General features: G+C 39.4%; 1 protein-coding gene across 1 annotated transcript; it reads right to left on the minus strand.

The window, feature by feature from the left end:
• Positions 1-2,841: 2,841 nt before the first annotated feature.
• Positions 2,842-13,897, minus strand: LOC117301099 (DNA endonuclease RBBP8-like). The gene is made up of 9 exons (XM_033784983.1): positions 13,831-13,897; positions 12,553-12,773; positions 11,598-11,661; positions 11,007-11,105; positions 10,288-10,343; positions 7,340-9,410; positions 6,434-6,539; positions 5,353-5,500; positions 2,842-4,708 (listed from the first exon to the last, which is right to left on the minus strand). The coding sequence occupies exons 2-9, from the start codon at positions 12,728-12,730 to the stop codon at positions 4,590-4,592; spliced, it is 2,841 nt and encodes a 946-aa protein (XP_033640874.1). The 5' UTR covers positions 12,731-12,773; positions 13,831-13,897; the 3' UTR covers positions 2,842-4,589.
• Between the last annotated feature and the right edge of the window lie 496 nt (positions 13,898-14,393).

Below are 14,393 nucleotides of genomic sequence, written 5' to 3' on the forward strand. Positions count from 1 at the left end.
TACTTCAGGGAGGAAGCCATTTCTCACAATGTTTACACTATCAACAGCTGTCCATTGCCAAGTAAGTTTGTATGCTAACAATTACTTTGAGTAATTACCAATAGTGTCCACTACCTTTAGAGGAACCTCAGCATTCCCCAGCTAGGATCAGAAATAACTCATCACTGCATCAAAACCACAAGGGACAAAGGTCAAACCATAGGGGACAAAGGTCAAACCACAGGGGACAAAGGTCAAACCACATACTGTTTTATTTGTTAACTTTTTATAAGTTATTATATATATATATATATTTTTTTTTTTTTACTGATGACTGCCTGTCTTTTTTTCAACCACCTTCAGCGGTGTTTGCATTGGGCACTTTGCTTTGGGGTTAAGTTATAATGTCACATTGTTACTTTTTAAAGAGGGGCTCTAATGTCAAATTCGGCTTTGTGCTGCTCTGAATTTATTTCCAAAAGATAGAGCCCTTGTGAAAATAAATAGAATGTTACAAAACTGCCAAAACGGGTTCTGCTCTACCAACCAGGCTCCCCTAGTGGTTTATACCTATGCCTACATCATTACAGGCTGTGAAGGGGTTAACTGTGTTTCAGCCCCAGCAAAGGATCAGTTGGCAACATGCCCCTGGTGCAAGTTGATTTAGGGCGACAGCACTAATCAGTTAAGTGTAGCCCCTCACCTTGAAGTGGCCATCCAGCCTTGTGATGCGAGGCCCAACTCATATAAAAACTCTATGAGAGTGTGTGTGCTGTAACTGGGTGAGAGTTCATCATTTTAGGTACAGCCACAGGACTGCTTTGATTGTGACTACACAGCCTCTTAAAGGCAGTGGACGCCTTAATGTCAGAGCAGTCTATCCAAACATATGCATAAAATAGCAAACCTGTGAAATTTGAACTCAATGCGAGACTTTCTGGGACGATAGAGGGCAGCAGACTTACCGGGTAAATCCATTGTTCTTAGAATTATGCGCATGTTCAGAACTACGTAAACAATTGAAATTTACCCGGTATGTCTGCCGCCATCTAGCGTTGGAAAGTCTCCTATTGGTCGTCAAAGATGCGAGAGAATAATGGAAGAAAAAAACACCCTCGTCGCACAAGTTGTGTGCTTTCAGATACTTGAATTTGAGACCTCAGCTGGAGCTGTTTCTCACAATGTTTTATACTACCAACAGCAGTCCATTGCTCATTACCAATTAGTAAGTTTTTATGCTAACATTTGTTTTGAATAATTACCAAGTGTCCAGACCCAAAGTCAAGCGTCGAGACAGTCATGGATCCTATAGGAACTCTTTATGATGAAGAATGTGTTTTTAAAATGCAGCTCTCTTTTTTGTTTTACATTCGGTTTTACTCGCATGACATCAGTGCTCGTTACTTTTTCATTCAAATTTCTCAAACAAAAAATAATGAATTTGCGTTCGATTTACAAACAATTTTGTATGTAAAGTGTTGAATGGATATTGGTAGTACTGATTATATATGTTTTAAATAGATTTCCACTGGCGTCGTGTCTGAGATGTAAATATGTAAAGGGTTTCATAAATCATTGGTAACCGGATCCGGCGAATGATATAATAAAACTTTTTTTCTGCACAGTTAAAAATTTGACTTTATATTGAGGTAGATTTATTTTTCTATTTTTCACAGGGTGTCATGGCCGATTGGTTTAGAGCAGTCTGCACATTAAATGTGACTTTTAAATCGAGCTAGATTTTTTTTAAATTTTTCACAGGATGTCATGGTCGTGTGGTTTAATTAAAGCAGCAAATACAAGTTCTTGTGACTTAGTCATCGGAGACAGGGTTCGAATCCCGCTCATGATCAAGACTTTATAACTATAATTGCTACTCTTCACCCAGGGGTATAAATAGGTACCTGTGAGTGTACCGGTTGAACTTATGTCTTTTATTCCCCTATTTCTCCTTCCATGTTTTGGTGACCAGGTGATCAAGCTGCAAGACAGGATCTTCGATGCGTCTGTATAACAGGGATGATATTTGTCAGACTTTTATCTGAATTCAGACTTAAGTCAGCCTGGTGAAGAAAATTTAGCCGTCACTTTTTCCATTCTATAACAAAATCCTTCTCTTTGATCTATTCTCTAACACTGTTCCTAAATTCCTTAAAAGCTCAGTGGAATCTATAATTCCAGGGGTAACCATTCAGGTGGAAAAGCCATAATGTCAACATACATCAGCAGAACTTAATAATTATAATAAACTACAGCATTTATAAGGCGCACTTTACTGAAATAGAAAAACATTGAAAGGCGCCGGTCAAGTTTTGTCAAGATGTTGGAAAGCAAGCAAGAACAAGTGTGTTTTGAGTTTCTGCTGGAAGAGAGTGATGATGTGGATTTATCTGAGGTATTCCGGAAGTGAGTTCCAGAGTCTTGGTGCTATGTTGGAGTAAGCCCTGCAGTTGATTTCACGAAACGATAGGATCAATCCTATCTCGGGTTAGGACGAGTAATCCGTCCTAACTTAGGATGAGTTCAATGCGTCCTACGTATTTGGATACGGAACTGAAACTAAGTCCTAAGATTAATCCTATGTTAGGAAGAGTTTGGTGAAATCGACGGCTGTCCCCTTAACTGGCCAGGCGAGTTCGAGGAACATGGAGAGTATTATTGATAGATCTTAGACCTGGTCTAGTTGTACGGGGTGTCAAGAGATTGTGTATGTATAGGGTTCATGTGTAGTTTTAGACCCTTTTGTGAGCAATGACTCTCATCCCTGGCATAAGTGCCCCGCTAGTCTCGGAGGATGTTGTATTTTAGTAGATTGCAGTAGTGACTGTCTACTAATAAAGACCGAGTCATTCAAAAGCAATGGAGGTTTAAACCACTTTCTTAATGACAAAGTGAAGTTAGATCTGTATACAAATTAGTTTAATTTCACACACGGTTATAAATCAAAATAATGGGCATTTGTAATGCGCAAATCAATCTAAAGAGATGTTCGAGAAGCAGAGACAATGTTAAACAATTTAAACAAAACAATTCATGTACATCATATCCAGTAAAGGGAAGCAAAATAACAAAAAAGAGCAAAAGTAACTTTTAAATTCAATTCTAGAAAGCATATTATTATAGGGAACTAAGTACAAAAGTAAGCACGTCTGTATGGTCCTGTTATTTGATTGCTTTTTATATTCGCAAGTATTAAGCATAATTATTTACAACCACAAAAAAAAAATCAAAACTTTACAGCTGAGAGTTCCTCCGTTTTCCTTCAATTTCATTCAAGGCCAACTGGCCGTAGAAAAATGAAAAACACTACAAAGATTGGCATTGCAATCCCGACAGTTTCCTCTATTTTGCAATACGTTCAAGTTGCTTGTGTCTGAAATGTTATACTTTGTTGGTCTGGTTTCCACTTGAGTCTAAACCAGGTTCATATAACAGCATAAAGTTAAAAGTTTAACTTTTACTTTTAATGGTCAGGAACCATGACAAAAATTTAAAACGTTTCTTATGAATTTTAAATAAAAATGTCTGGGTCAAATCGGCCAAAAAATCTGACATAGTTAGCATCTTTAATACCAGGCCCCGAAATACCCCAGGGCACCCACAGTAATTGCCACGATGCCCTGTGCTTTTGTTGTTGTGCTCTTGACAGAGTTTTAAACTTGGCCCTGGTGCCCCTTCAAAAGTTTTCCATAATACCGTTTCCAGTAGTTGCGCCATTTGCAAAATGAAAATTGTGTTACCCCTCTAAGATAAAATTATTAACATGTAAAAAAAAATTGTATTGCAGTTTTTTAAATGTAACATAAAATAATGTAATTGCCCAGTCAAATTATTACGCCAACTTTCATCTTGTGACCAATTAATTTATAATTTATTAATTTTCCTTTTAATTATTGACCTTGTTCTCTTAAATACTTTTCACTCTTCTAGAAAAACACCAGGTTCACTTTAAATTTGCAAATTTTTTTAAATTTCATTATAAGAATAAATAATTTTCAAAAGGAATACGTGTACCATCTTAAATACATTAATATTTTCCAATAATAACTTTTATTTTTCCCCCCAAAAAGTTAACAAAATAATGAGTATATTATTTTTTCCAAGACATAAACATAATAATGTGCACATGCTCAGTCAGGGCTAGTTAAACAACGGAAGCTTACATGCTACCTAGTGTCTTGTAAAGTCCCCTATTCATTAGTCTTCATACGTAAAGTTAAAGACATGCGTTTGTGTTAGAACTAACCGCTTCATCTGGCGGATAAACATTGCTTGCATATTACCTAAAAATGAATTTGTGCATGCAAAGCAATAGCATGCCATTGATTATGTGAGCATGATGCACTTGTATGGCCAGAAGCCGATTTCAAGAAACGCTAGGAGGCAAGTAACCTGTCCTAACTTTAAACTTAGGATGGGTTCAGACGTCTTTGGATACGGAACTGACACAGTCCTAAGATTAATCCTTAGTTTAGAAAGAGTTTGGTGAAATCGACGACAGGTCCAATCGCCAGGTCTTACTATCAGTGCCAAATTTCACAGAGCCTGTAAGCACAGAAACCTTCCAAGCACAATACTGTTGCCTCTGTGTGAAGTATCAGTTGATCGGGCTATCCATCCATCTCATTGTCATCCTCTTCAACCTCTTTCCCAAGGATTCTCTTCACCTTGTACTTGTTCTTCTTTCGTACCCGCCTATCTGGACTATTTCCACCCTCATTAATGTAACCTGTAAAGAGCAACTGCAGTTTGTTTAAAAGAAAAAAAGGAAGTGCCAGGCTATGGTAGGCTTTGTAGTGTTGCTTTGAATGGACCGTTCCGGCTTTCCACTAAGCTCCGCCCACAGCGCACGTGAGCAAGACACGTGTACGAGCACTCCCAATGACATTCTGCACGATTCTGCCGCGCGTGCCAAATATACGCGCACGCATGACCGAGTTTGTCCGACCACAATCATTGCTGTGATTGGTCAAATGGGTGAACGCGCACAGTTTGATTGACAGGCCGGATCGGTCCATTGTCAGTGGCCCGTTGGGCTGCCAGAAATGAGCGCAACAGAACACGACTGTTCGTGCAAATGTTTTTGATTGTAGAAAAGATTGGTTTCTGGGAATCCAATGGACCATTAGTGGTCCGGGGTGCTTGGTGGACTGAACTGAGGATGCTGGGGTTATGTCATGGAGGGTCAGGCTTACCTCTCTGTATACAAGTTTGAGTGTCTGGGAATCCAATGGACCAGTAGTGGTCCGGGTGCTAGGGTTATGTCAGGTAGGGTCAGGCTTACCTCGCTGTATACATGTCTGAGTGTCTGGGAATCCAATGGACCAGTAGTGGTCCGGGTGCTAGGGTTATGTCAGGTAGGGTCAGTCTTACCTCTCTGTATACATGTCTGAGTGTCTGGGAATCCAATGGACCAGTAGTGGTCCGGAGTGTTTGGTGGACTGAACTGAGCTCTGTGTCTGGAACATTCCTTCATTCTCACCTCCCTCTCAGCATCGGTCAGCTTCAAATTCCCGTAAAACTGACAAAAGGGAAGATCATAAAGAAGAAAGGAATCACATAGTGCTGAGGTGGGGTGAAGTGACATCTTTGGTTCAACCTCCCCAGGCCATTAACTTTGGTTTTTACCCATACATATTGATGTGTGCTAACACTGTATACTCGGTACTTTTCTGAGTCCTGTGAAATAAAATCACAGGCATATTACTCAGGTGGGATTCAAACCCACCACCCTTGCAATTCTAGAGCCGTGTCTTACAAAGTAGACCACCGAGATTCCCCGGTTCTACGAGGCAACGATGTAATAGATGTTCAATTTGCATCGGGGATAAGGAATATTAAACACAATGGTAGTCTATCGATCCCATAATCCTCATTGCACTGTACATGCTTCACATTGGAATATCCGCCCGTGTTGCACATCATCAGCTCTTGATCTTGCACCAAAATTAATAGTTCTGGCGTCTTGTATGCCAAATTTTAATAAGAAGACATACACTGTAGGTCTGGAATCACAAACATTGAGTTTTACAAGGCATGTTTTACAGAACCTGTTGTCGCTCTTTGTATGATGTATCTAGGTAGGTGCCTGCTAGGAAAGTCTGGGGGTCAATAAACATCATTGTCACACGAAGGAGATATTTTTGTTAACGTTTACTGTACTTTTGAACTAGTATGCAAATTTGTATGGCATGGGAGATACGTCACAGGTCATACAGCGCATTTCCTTTGTTTTAAATGCTTAATTTTAGACTTGCTATTTTGTGCAGTACAGAACTGGGTGCTCCAGTAAAGGAAAACAAAGGACATTCTTAGGGTACTGAGACCAACAGATCCATCTGGCTATTTGCAAAAAAACTTACCAAAAAAACACAAAGTTGTTCCAAGCAAAGAAATATAAAATAAAATAAAAACGTCTGCCGTAAATTTATCCAACAAATTCAAAGAAACTTACTCTATCACATTCCTTGCAGCCGAATCCCTTGAGTTTCTGTCGCTCATCTCGTTTACGCACTACCTCGGTGTACTTGAAGTTCGGCTGCTCATTCTTCTCAGGTACTCTATACAATTCATCATAGATTAAACAAAACTCATTCATAACTTCATCCATGTAGCAATAGCTATTCCAATACAGAATTGATCACTTATCCTCTCACAAAAGAAAAAGTGCCCCCGTCACAATGAAAAATTAGACATCATGTAGTAATTACTGTAATACAGATAAAATACTACCGACATTTATCGGTTGTCTGCAATATGGAGACACCATCCCTTATAACAAAAATTAAAGAACATCATGCCTGCTCTGTGTCATATCTTTATTAAGGGAATAAAAGGGTAGCATTGAGTTCTTTACAGCCGTTTAAAACTGGTAGGGTTTTTGCCCTGTGATAAAGTCCCGAGCCGAAGGCGGGGGCCTTTGTCGCACGGCAACGACCCTGCAAGGTTTTAAATGGACGTTTAAGAACGAGTCACTACTCTTTTATTCCCATTCATAAATGCCCTTTTGTTAAAAAACGCTAACAAAATACAATTATAGGCACTTTGACAAATAAAAATTCGAGTTTTGTAATATTGTTTTCAAAAACTTTGGGAAAGAATCCGTTTGAAGCGCGTTTACTTATAAATAGATTACACGCTGTTTCTAATAGCTATGAATTGCCTTCCGCGTGATAATCTTGCGCGCCCGGCACGCTGAAGCAGCCGGTTAAAAACAGCTCCAGCTGGTCATTATCAATCGTTTAAACACCCCCACGCGACGCGTTCTCCACCAATAGGAGTAGACAAAACTGTCTGGGGTATTTATGAATACATGTAACTATTTAAACCCATTTAGTACGAGTTTGGGATAGAAACTTACTTGTCAAAATTGTTGATGTATCCCGTTACGTCGAGTCTGTCCACAGATCTGTCCATTTCCTCACCACTGTCCTCATCAACGCCCTCATCCCCTGCCTCCTCCTCCTCCTCCTCCTCCCCTTCCTCCTCCTCCATTTCCACCCCTTCTACTGCCTCCTCATCTATCACTTCCTCATCCTCATAATCTTCTCCATCTTCCTGAAACAGATCCACACAGCTATCGTTCCCTTCATCACCTTCAAACTCAGCCTCTTGACCCGGATAGTCGCCCCTACCACTCCTGGGGTATCCCTCCTCCCTGCTGAGATCCATCTCGCCGGGTGATAATGCCCCGTCGCTTTCCAACCTGGTCAGGTCCATGAGAGGATCGATTGATCCGTTCAAATCCTGCGGTGTGCTTGTAAATTCTAAGCTGTGAGGCAAATGCTCTCTGTTTGGCATAGGACTAACCAATTGCCTCTGTTTCTTTTGATGTGGTATGCTCGGAATCTTGAATCCTACAGATGCGTCCTTGGACGGTGATACTGCACCTTCTACCCTCCTCCTCTTAAAACCCGATTTGTTAGTTCTTTCCGTATCACTGTGCGCAGACTTCTTCTGCTCAACTAATGAAAGTTTGATGGCCTGATTTAAGTACGTGTCCAACTGAGACTCTATGTTGGTGCCTGCAGCGTCGCCACCATTGTATTTTTGCAAGAGACTTAAAGGTCTGTTCACACTAGCTTTGAACATACTTTTACTAAGCTTACTCTGTCTCAGAGATTTCTGTCCAATCACTTTTTCCTTCGTCACTGCGCTCTTTTCCAGACAGTTCAAGTCCTTCTCTCCTTGCTTTTCACCACTGAATAGATTTGGAGATGTACGACTACTCAAGTCATCAAGGCCTTCAGGACTGTTTTCCTTACCAAGCTCTGATGCGTCCGGGAGAACAGTTTCCTCACCAAATGAGTCTGATGAGTCTTCAGGATGGTATCTTTTCTTTTTTTTGAAAGTTGATGTTAAGAAATCTTTAGCTGATGTAGTTTCATTTCGAACCTCAGCACTTTTCTTTTTCGAATTTTGAGACGTTACAATCTCTTCTCTTTGATCGTCTTGGTCTGATTTAGATCTACTTACCACCTGCGAATCACCTGTTTTTGTTGCTGAAACCATTGCTCTTTGACCTAGGAGCAGAATTGAGTCTTCTGATTCACAAGTTTCATCCTGGTTACACAAATCATAATTATCACCCCTAAATGGTACTGGTTCGTTCTTACAAACAGTAACCTTGTTCCTGTGCCCGGTGCTACTATCTGCGATTTCGGGGGTGGTCAACAAACTCTCTCCACCACAGAAGGTTGGTGATTTAACCTGGGTGTTGTACAAATCGACAGGGAACTGAGACTCTGATCTTGGTATTGTGGTTACAAGGAGCTTCTTTCCATCAGGAGTCTCTGGAAACAGCTTCTTCATGGATAGATCCTGAATGAACCGATCTTCTCCTCGGTTCTTTGAAGATTCTAAAACGGAAGAAATATTTCGCTTTTCCCAAACAGGAGTGCTTTCATAGGCTGGTGCACACAGGTTTTCCTCAGTCAAGTCTATAACTGAGGTAGTTACGTCACCGACAGCCATTCCTAAGGTCTCGGGTATGGTAAATGCATGACCAGTTTCTTCAATCCATGGCACAGGTCTAACAGTTGAAGGGTTGGTTTTATCATGAACAGATGGAGTGGCCCCCGAACTTGGATTCATCTGGCGTGAAGGTGAAGGTATTGTTGGTGATGGACATGTGTCTGGTGCTAAAATGTGAGCAACTTGGGGTGTTCCGATTACTTGAATATTATTGAGCTTTTGACGATCAAATGGTCCAATCTTAGCCATTTCTGGAACAGCGTGAGCAGTTGCTTCACTTGATTGTTTTGTACGCATCGCATCGGATGAAATTTCAGAATATCTGACTTTCTTGCGCAATTTCTTTGAGGTGAGCTTGCTGAGTGGCTTTGAGGAAACTATAGACTGGGCTTCATGTTGGAGGTCATGGTTTCGAAGAACTGTCTCCTGATTGCTAGGTTTATTTGATAATTCTGCACCTGGAGGTTTTGTATTAAAGGGAATGTCAATAATTAGATGATTACAATGTACTATGTACAGCAGTGGTCTACATGTTATTGTTAATACCAGTGGTCCGCCAGCCAAATGCTACTTAAAACATCCGAGGATGAGTCAAAAGTAGTCCTGCTTGCTAGTTGAGTGTTGGAAAGCAGCCCTGTTTAATATGAAATAATAGACCAGTGAAAAATCTGCCAGACTGGTGAAACAAAAAGATAACTGGTAAATGACAAACCCTGTACATTAAAGGAACATGTTGCCTTGGATCGGTCGAGTTGGTCTTTGAACAGCGTTTGAAACCGTTTGTTATGAAATGCAAATGGTTAGATAGATAATTCAAAAGTAGAATATAATGATCCACACTTTACATGGCTCGAAATTGCAGTTTTCCTTTAACGTCGCGAAGAAACACATTCGGCCATTTAGATTTTTGACTCCATAAAATGGCTGACCGTAGAAGGAAAACCATGCAATTTCGAGTCATACTTGTGTGGATCATTTTCATTATATTCTACTTTTAAATCATCTTTCTAAAAAAAACATATGCATTTCATAACGAACGGTTTCAAACGTTTTTTAAAGATCCAAGGCAACATGTCCCTTTAATGTGAAGTGGTTCCCCTGCACATCACACTTGCAGTGACCAACTCATTTGTTTTTCGCCATTTTATCATCACCTCGCTCTGAAGATTTGTCAAATATGGATTAACAAAAATTATACTCAGAGTTTTTTCCCTGGACCTCTTTTTATCAAGCAATCTTACTTTGGATGCGCAGTAGACATATTATGTTTATTGAAAACTAAAGTTGTATGATGAGCTGGTTCTTCAATAGAACCAGCGATGTATCATACCTAACCTTTAATTGGTGGATGTGCCTGCTTTGCATTCTCAGATCGGAAGCCCACTAAATGACTGGAAATAAATATGAAAAGAAAAAAGAATTGTATATTATTTACATAAAGCATTGCATGGTGAGGTACCAATACAATATACCTGCCAGTTAGAGTTTGTTCTTTAGGGAACTGTCTTGCTATATATTCTACTACTGCGGAGTAGATTTTTAAGGTTGTTCGGGAGACTTCTCAAACTTGCTTTGATACAAAAACATGAACAAATATGCTACACCAGTGGCCTCCAAGATTTCACTGCATACATGTAGCAACATGATAGCAAATAAAATAAATTAAAGGAATATAACACCTTAACTTATAATAAATGTATTTGGCGTTTCAATTCAGTGTTTTTAATACTTGAACTTTAAACATTTTCTGTGTTGCAGTGCCATACTCGAGTACTACTCGAGCACCATTTTGATGGTACTCATACATGTACCGTTCTCAGCTAGCAAATAACTCATACTCAAAAGTCCATACTCATGCACAAAATAAGTAATACAGCTCTAGAGAAGTAAAATTGATTGACAAGTGTTGTAGCCACGGTGGGCGTTTCTGGTCGGGCCTGTCCAGAACTAACAATTTTTTTCCCAAACAAAAATAACATTCTGAGCAAAATACATTGTGCCGCCCTGCACGGATATCCCATGGTTGTCTGACAAATTGAGTTTTGTTTACGTACCTTTGACTCTGGAGAGCTTTCAGCTGATGTTCCAGTTCATTGACTTTTATCACAAGGCGCTTGTTGTGCTTATAGTACCTCTTTGCTGCATTAGCATTGCTACAAAATAATAACACAAAATACAATAAATAAAATAAAAACATTCTTTAAAGCAATCGCACATCACGGTAAACAGTATTGTCCAAAGGCCCACACTTCGTGTATCACAACTTATATATAAAATAACAAACCTGTGAAAATTTAGGCTCAATCGGTCATCGGAGTCAGGAGAAAATAACGGAAAACTCACCCTTATTTCCACACGTTTCGCAGTGTCATGCCATGTATTTAAAATAAATCCATTATTCTTGATATTATCGAGAATTGATAATTGTTTTCTCGAATTGATAGTTGTTTTAATGTTTTCTTGAAAAGTAAAGCATATCATGGAGTTATATTTCGAGGGAAGTCTTTCACCATTACCTTCTGTACACCCTGTATATTATTTATAAATCTGCAAAAACAGAATTGTGACGTCAAATTCACGTAAAATTCGCATCGCATTCGCATTCGCAGTGGTATGAACCTGGCTTTACCCTCAATAATACTCACGTGTTTGCAACCTCAGCCAGTTTTATACATTTTGTCTTCCATTTGTTGTTTTTTTCATGAAGCTCTGAAAAAGAGGGGAGAAAATGTTAAAATTTTAATGCAGCAATTGCTAGTGTATTAGGCACTACAATTCCACTTGAAGTACGCACCTGAGAACAAAAGAGGTCCACACAATATAGATTTTGAAACACTTTCATGGACAAACATGTCCATTGTTTTTTTACAGTGTTGAAGTCTCAGTGAACTTTTTTAAGCAATGCTAATGTTCGTGTTTAAGCATTACATACGAAGTGCACGCATGAGAACCAAATAGGTCCACACACTGTAGGGAATTGAAACACAGTGTGGACTTAAGACACATAAAAATTACAGTGTTTTTTAACAGTGTTGATGTTTCAGTGAACAAAAAAGTAATCCACTCAAGCCTCTGCTGCTGGTATATGGATGGGGGAAAAAATAATGACCATTACATGGAAGTGTCGTGGCCGAGCGGTTAAAAGCACCGAATTCAAACTCTGGTGTTTCTGATCAGCAGAGTGTGGGTTCGAATCCCCAGCAAGACACTTAACCATCTTTCTGAAAGTTTGTATTACTCAGCGACTTGAGGTCCTTGTTTGGTAGATACGTGCGCTATATAAGACTTTGATATTAATTATTATTACATTAAAGACTAGCCTATAATATGATGAACTTGTCAGAGGTTGGTTGTCGGGTGTATTTATTAATTTTAACTTCTCTGATTGAAGATAGTCGCACTGCTAGACACACCGGGGTGAACCCCTTCTCTTTCCGGTAAGTGTCTACAGTCTTTTACGAACAATGGTTTTAAAATGTCTTGTCCCTTCATCTTCAAAAGTTTCCCATTGACTTTAAGGTTTTCCAATGAAAGTGCCCTTTGCGAAATGAAAAGGACCTTCCCTTTCAAAGATGAAATTCCAGGCATACAAATACATACTTTGCGTCTCTGCAGTATGAAACTGTTGTATTTGCAGTAGAAGTGACATTAACATCTCTGGCTTGTCTTGTGACGAGATCGTTGAGGTCGACAAGCTTGAGGAACATGACGGAACCGAAATAATCTCTGGACTTTCTGTATAAGCATCAAGTGACGTTAAGTCTTCTTCAGTTTCCATTATTGATAGTAATTAGATGTATTCATCTGTCGCAAACTGTTATCTGAAGGAATTAATAAAATAGAAGTTAATTTTAGTAGAAAATAGTTCCTAAAAAGAATAATAATGTTTTATTATGCCCTACCTATGATACTGCACTGGCAAAGCCAAAGGGGTGTATACTATCATTTTTTGGGAGGGGCCTATGCGCATGCAAACACAAAGCCTTGCGGTATGGGCTCCTTTTAAAATAAAGACATGGGAAAATTCTGTCACAGTGTGATGAGCTTCTTTTTGACTGAGCAATTGTATACGTTGTATACGACATGATCATGTACAATGAACTCAAATAATGAAATGCACAAACTTTTAAAAAAAAGGTGGTGGAAATGAGGCAGATGGAATTCAAACAACTATAACGTACTAACTAAACATACAGATACAACCACCCCTACCTACATGTACCTAGAAGTTCTGCGTAGACTGTAGAGCAAGGTCCCCAAGGACCAGCTACTGCAAACAAGTACTCTACAATTATCAAACAAGTGTCTATAAAATTAATAGGAAAAGTTTCCGTATGGCGCCACCACTTTTTCATTCGATATTAAATAATATAGTATTTAATTAACCTCAATGAGATATCCCTTTTTGTAAAAATGAGTGAAAAGGTGGTGGCGCCATACGGAAAGTTATCCAATTAATAATACTAATAGGCTATGATCAAAACCAAAACACGTACGTAGCAAAAATTTTACTCACAAAACAGTCACAAATAAAACTATTTCCTGCTGCTACATTTAACATCACGTTTTTCCATGGAGGTAGAAATATTAAAATACGACATACAGTCAATGACAATGGAATCACTCTGATGGAATTGATTGAATACCAATTGAATGAACCACCACCGCACCATGGAGACCTCCCATTATTATCAACCTCCTCTCCGTTGTTGGGACCCTACCCTACTGTATACTACCTGTAGTTAGTAGTACAATGTACTGTACACACACACGACAACACTTCGCTGTCACATAATTTGGTAGAAATTCCATGTTTATACTTAGTAAAGTGTGTTGTGGTCAGATGTGAGTAAAGGAAGTGTTTTGTTTCATACAAACCTTGTTTATCGCCACCTTCATTGTATTACATTCCGCGGGTGTTTTCCCTTCGCACACAAAGTTCAGAAATCTTAAAACTAGCGCCCTCTGTTGACAAGAAAATACCTCCACTATTAGCGGGACAATTTTTCTCAGCATTATACTTACGAGGCGCATTATTTTTTTCCCGAGCCTCGGTTAGAAAGCGCCTATAAGATGCAGCAAAGAAGTTCCAAACTGAAAATGTTCCAATGTTAAGTGAAATAAACAGTCAAGTATTTCTGTATAAATGAGTTTTAAGTAGTTTCTTGATTTGTCGAAGTGTAGTTGCATGGCCGCGAAGATGTGATGGTAATGAATTCCATAGGTTTTGGAGAGCAGCAGCAGAAAATGCACGGGAGAACCAGCTCACTAGAGACGCTGCGATGTTCAGCCAAGAGCTTCTCTGAGGAAGAGCGTAGGGACCCCGGTGGGACATACGGATGTCACATTATGATGTTGACTGGTGAGCAAGGGATCTGAAGACCTGGGCAGCCAGTGCAATTTCCGAAGTAATGGTGAAATGTTGTCATGGACGACCTGTC

This window comes from Asterias rubens, chromosome 16, assembly GCF_902459465.1.
Source record: "Asterias rubens chromosome 16, eAstRub1.3, whole genome shotgun sequence".
Lineage (NCBI taxonomy): Eukaryota > Metazoa > Echinodermata > Asteroidea > Forcipulatida > Asteriidae > Asterias > Asterias rubens.

What these genes read in the sequence shown, in the direction of transcription:
- LOC117301099 (XM_033784983.1), bottom strand. Translation starts at nt 12,730, where the DNA reads ATGGAAACTGAAGAAGACTTAACGTCACTTGATGCTTATACAGAAAGT. An exon ending in AAAGCTCTCCAGAGTCAAAG is followed by an intron (nt 10,344 to 11,006) that starts GTACGTAAACAA and finishes ATTTATTTCCAG; the next exon opens with TCATTTAGTGGGCTTCCGAT. An exon ending in TACATCAACAATTTTGACAA is followed by an intron (nt 6,540 to 7,339) that starts GTAAGTTTCTAT and finishes TGAATTGTATAG; the next exon opens with AGTACCTGAGAAGAATGAGC.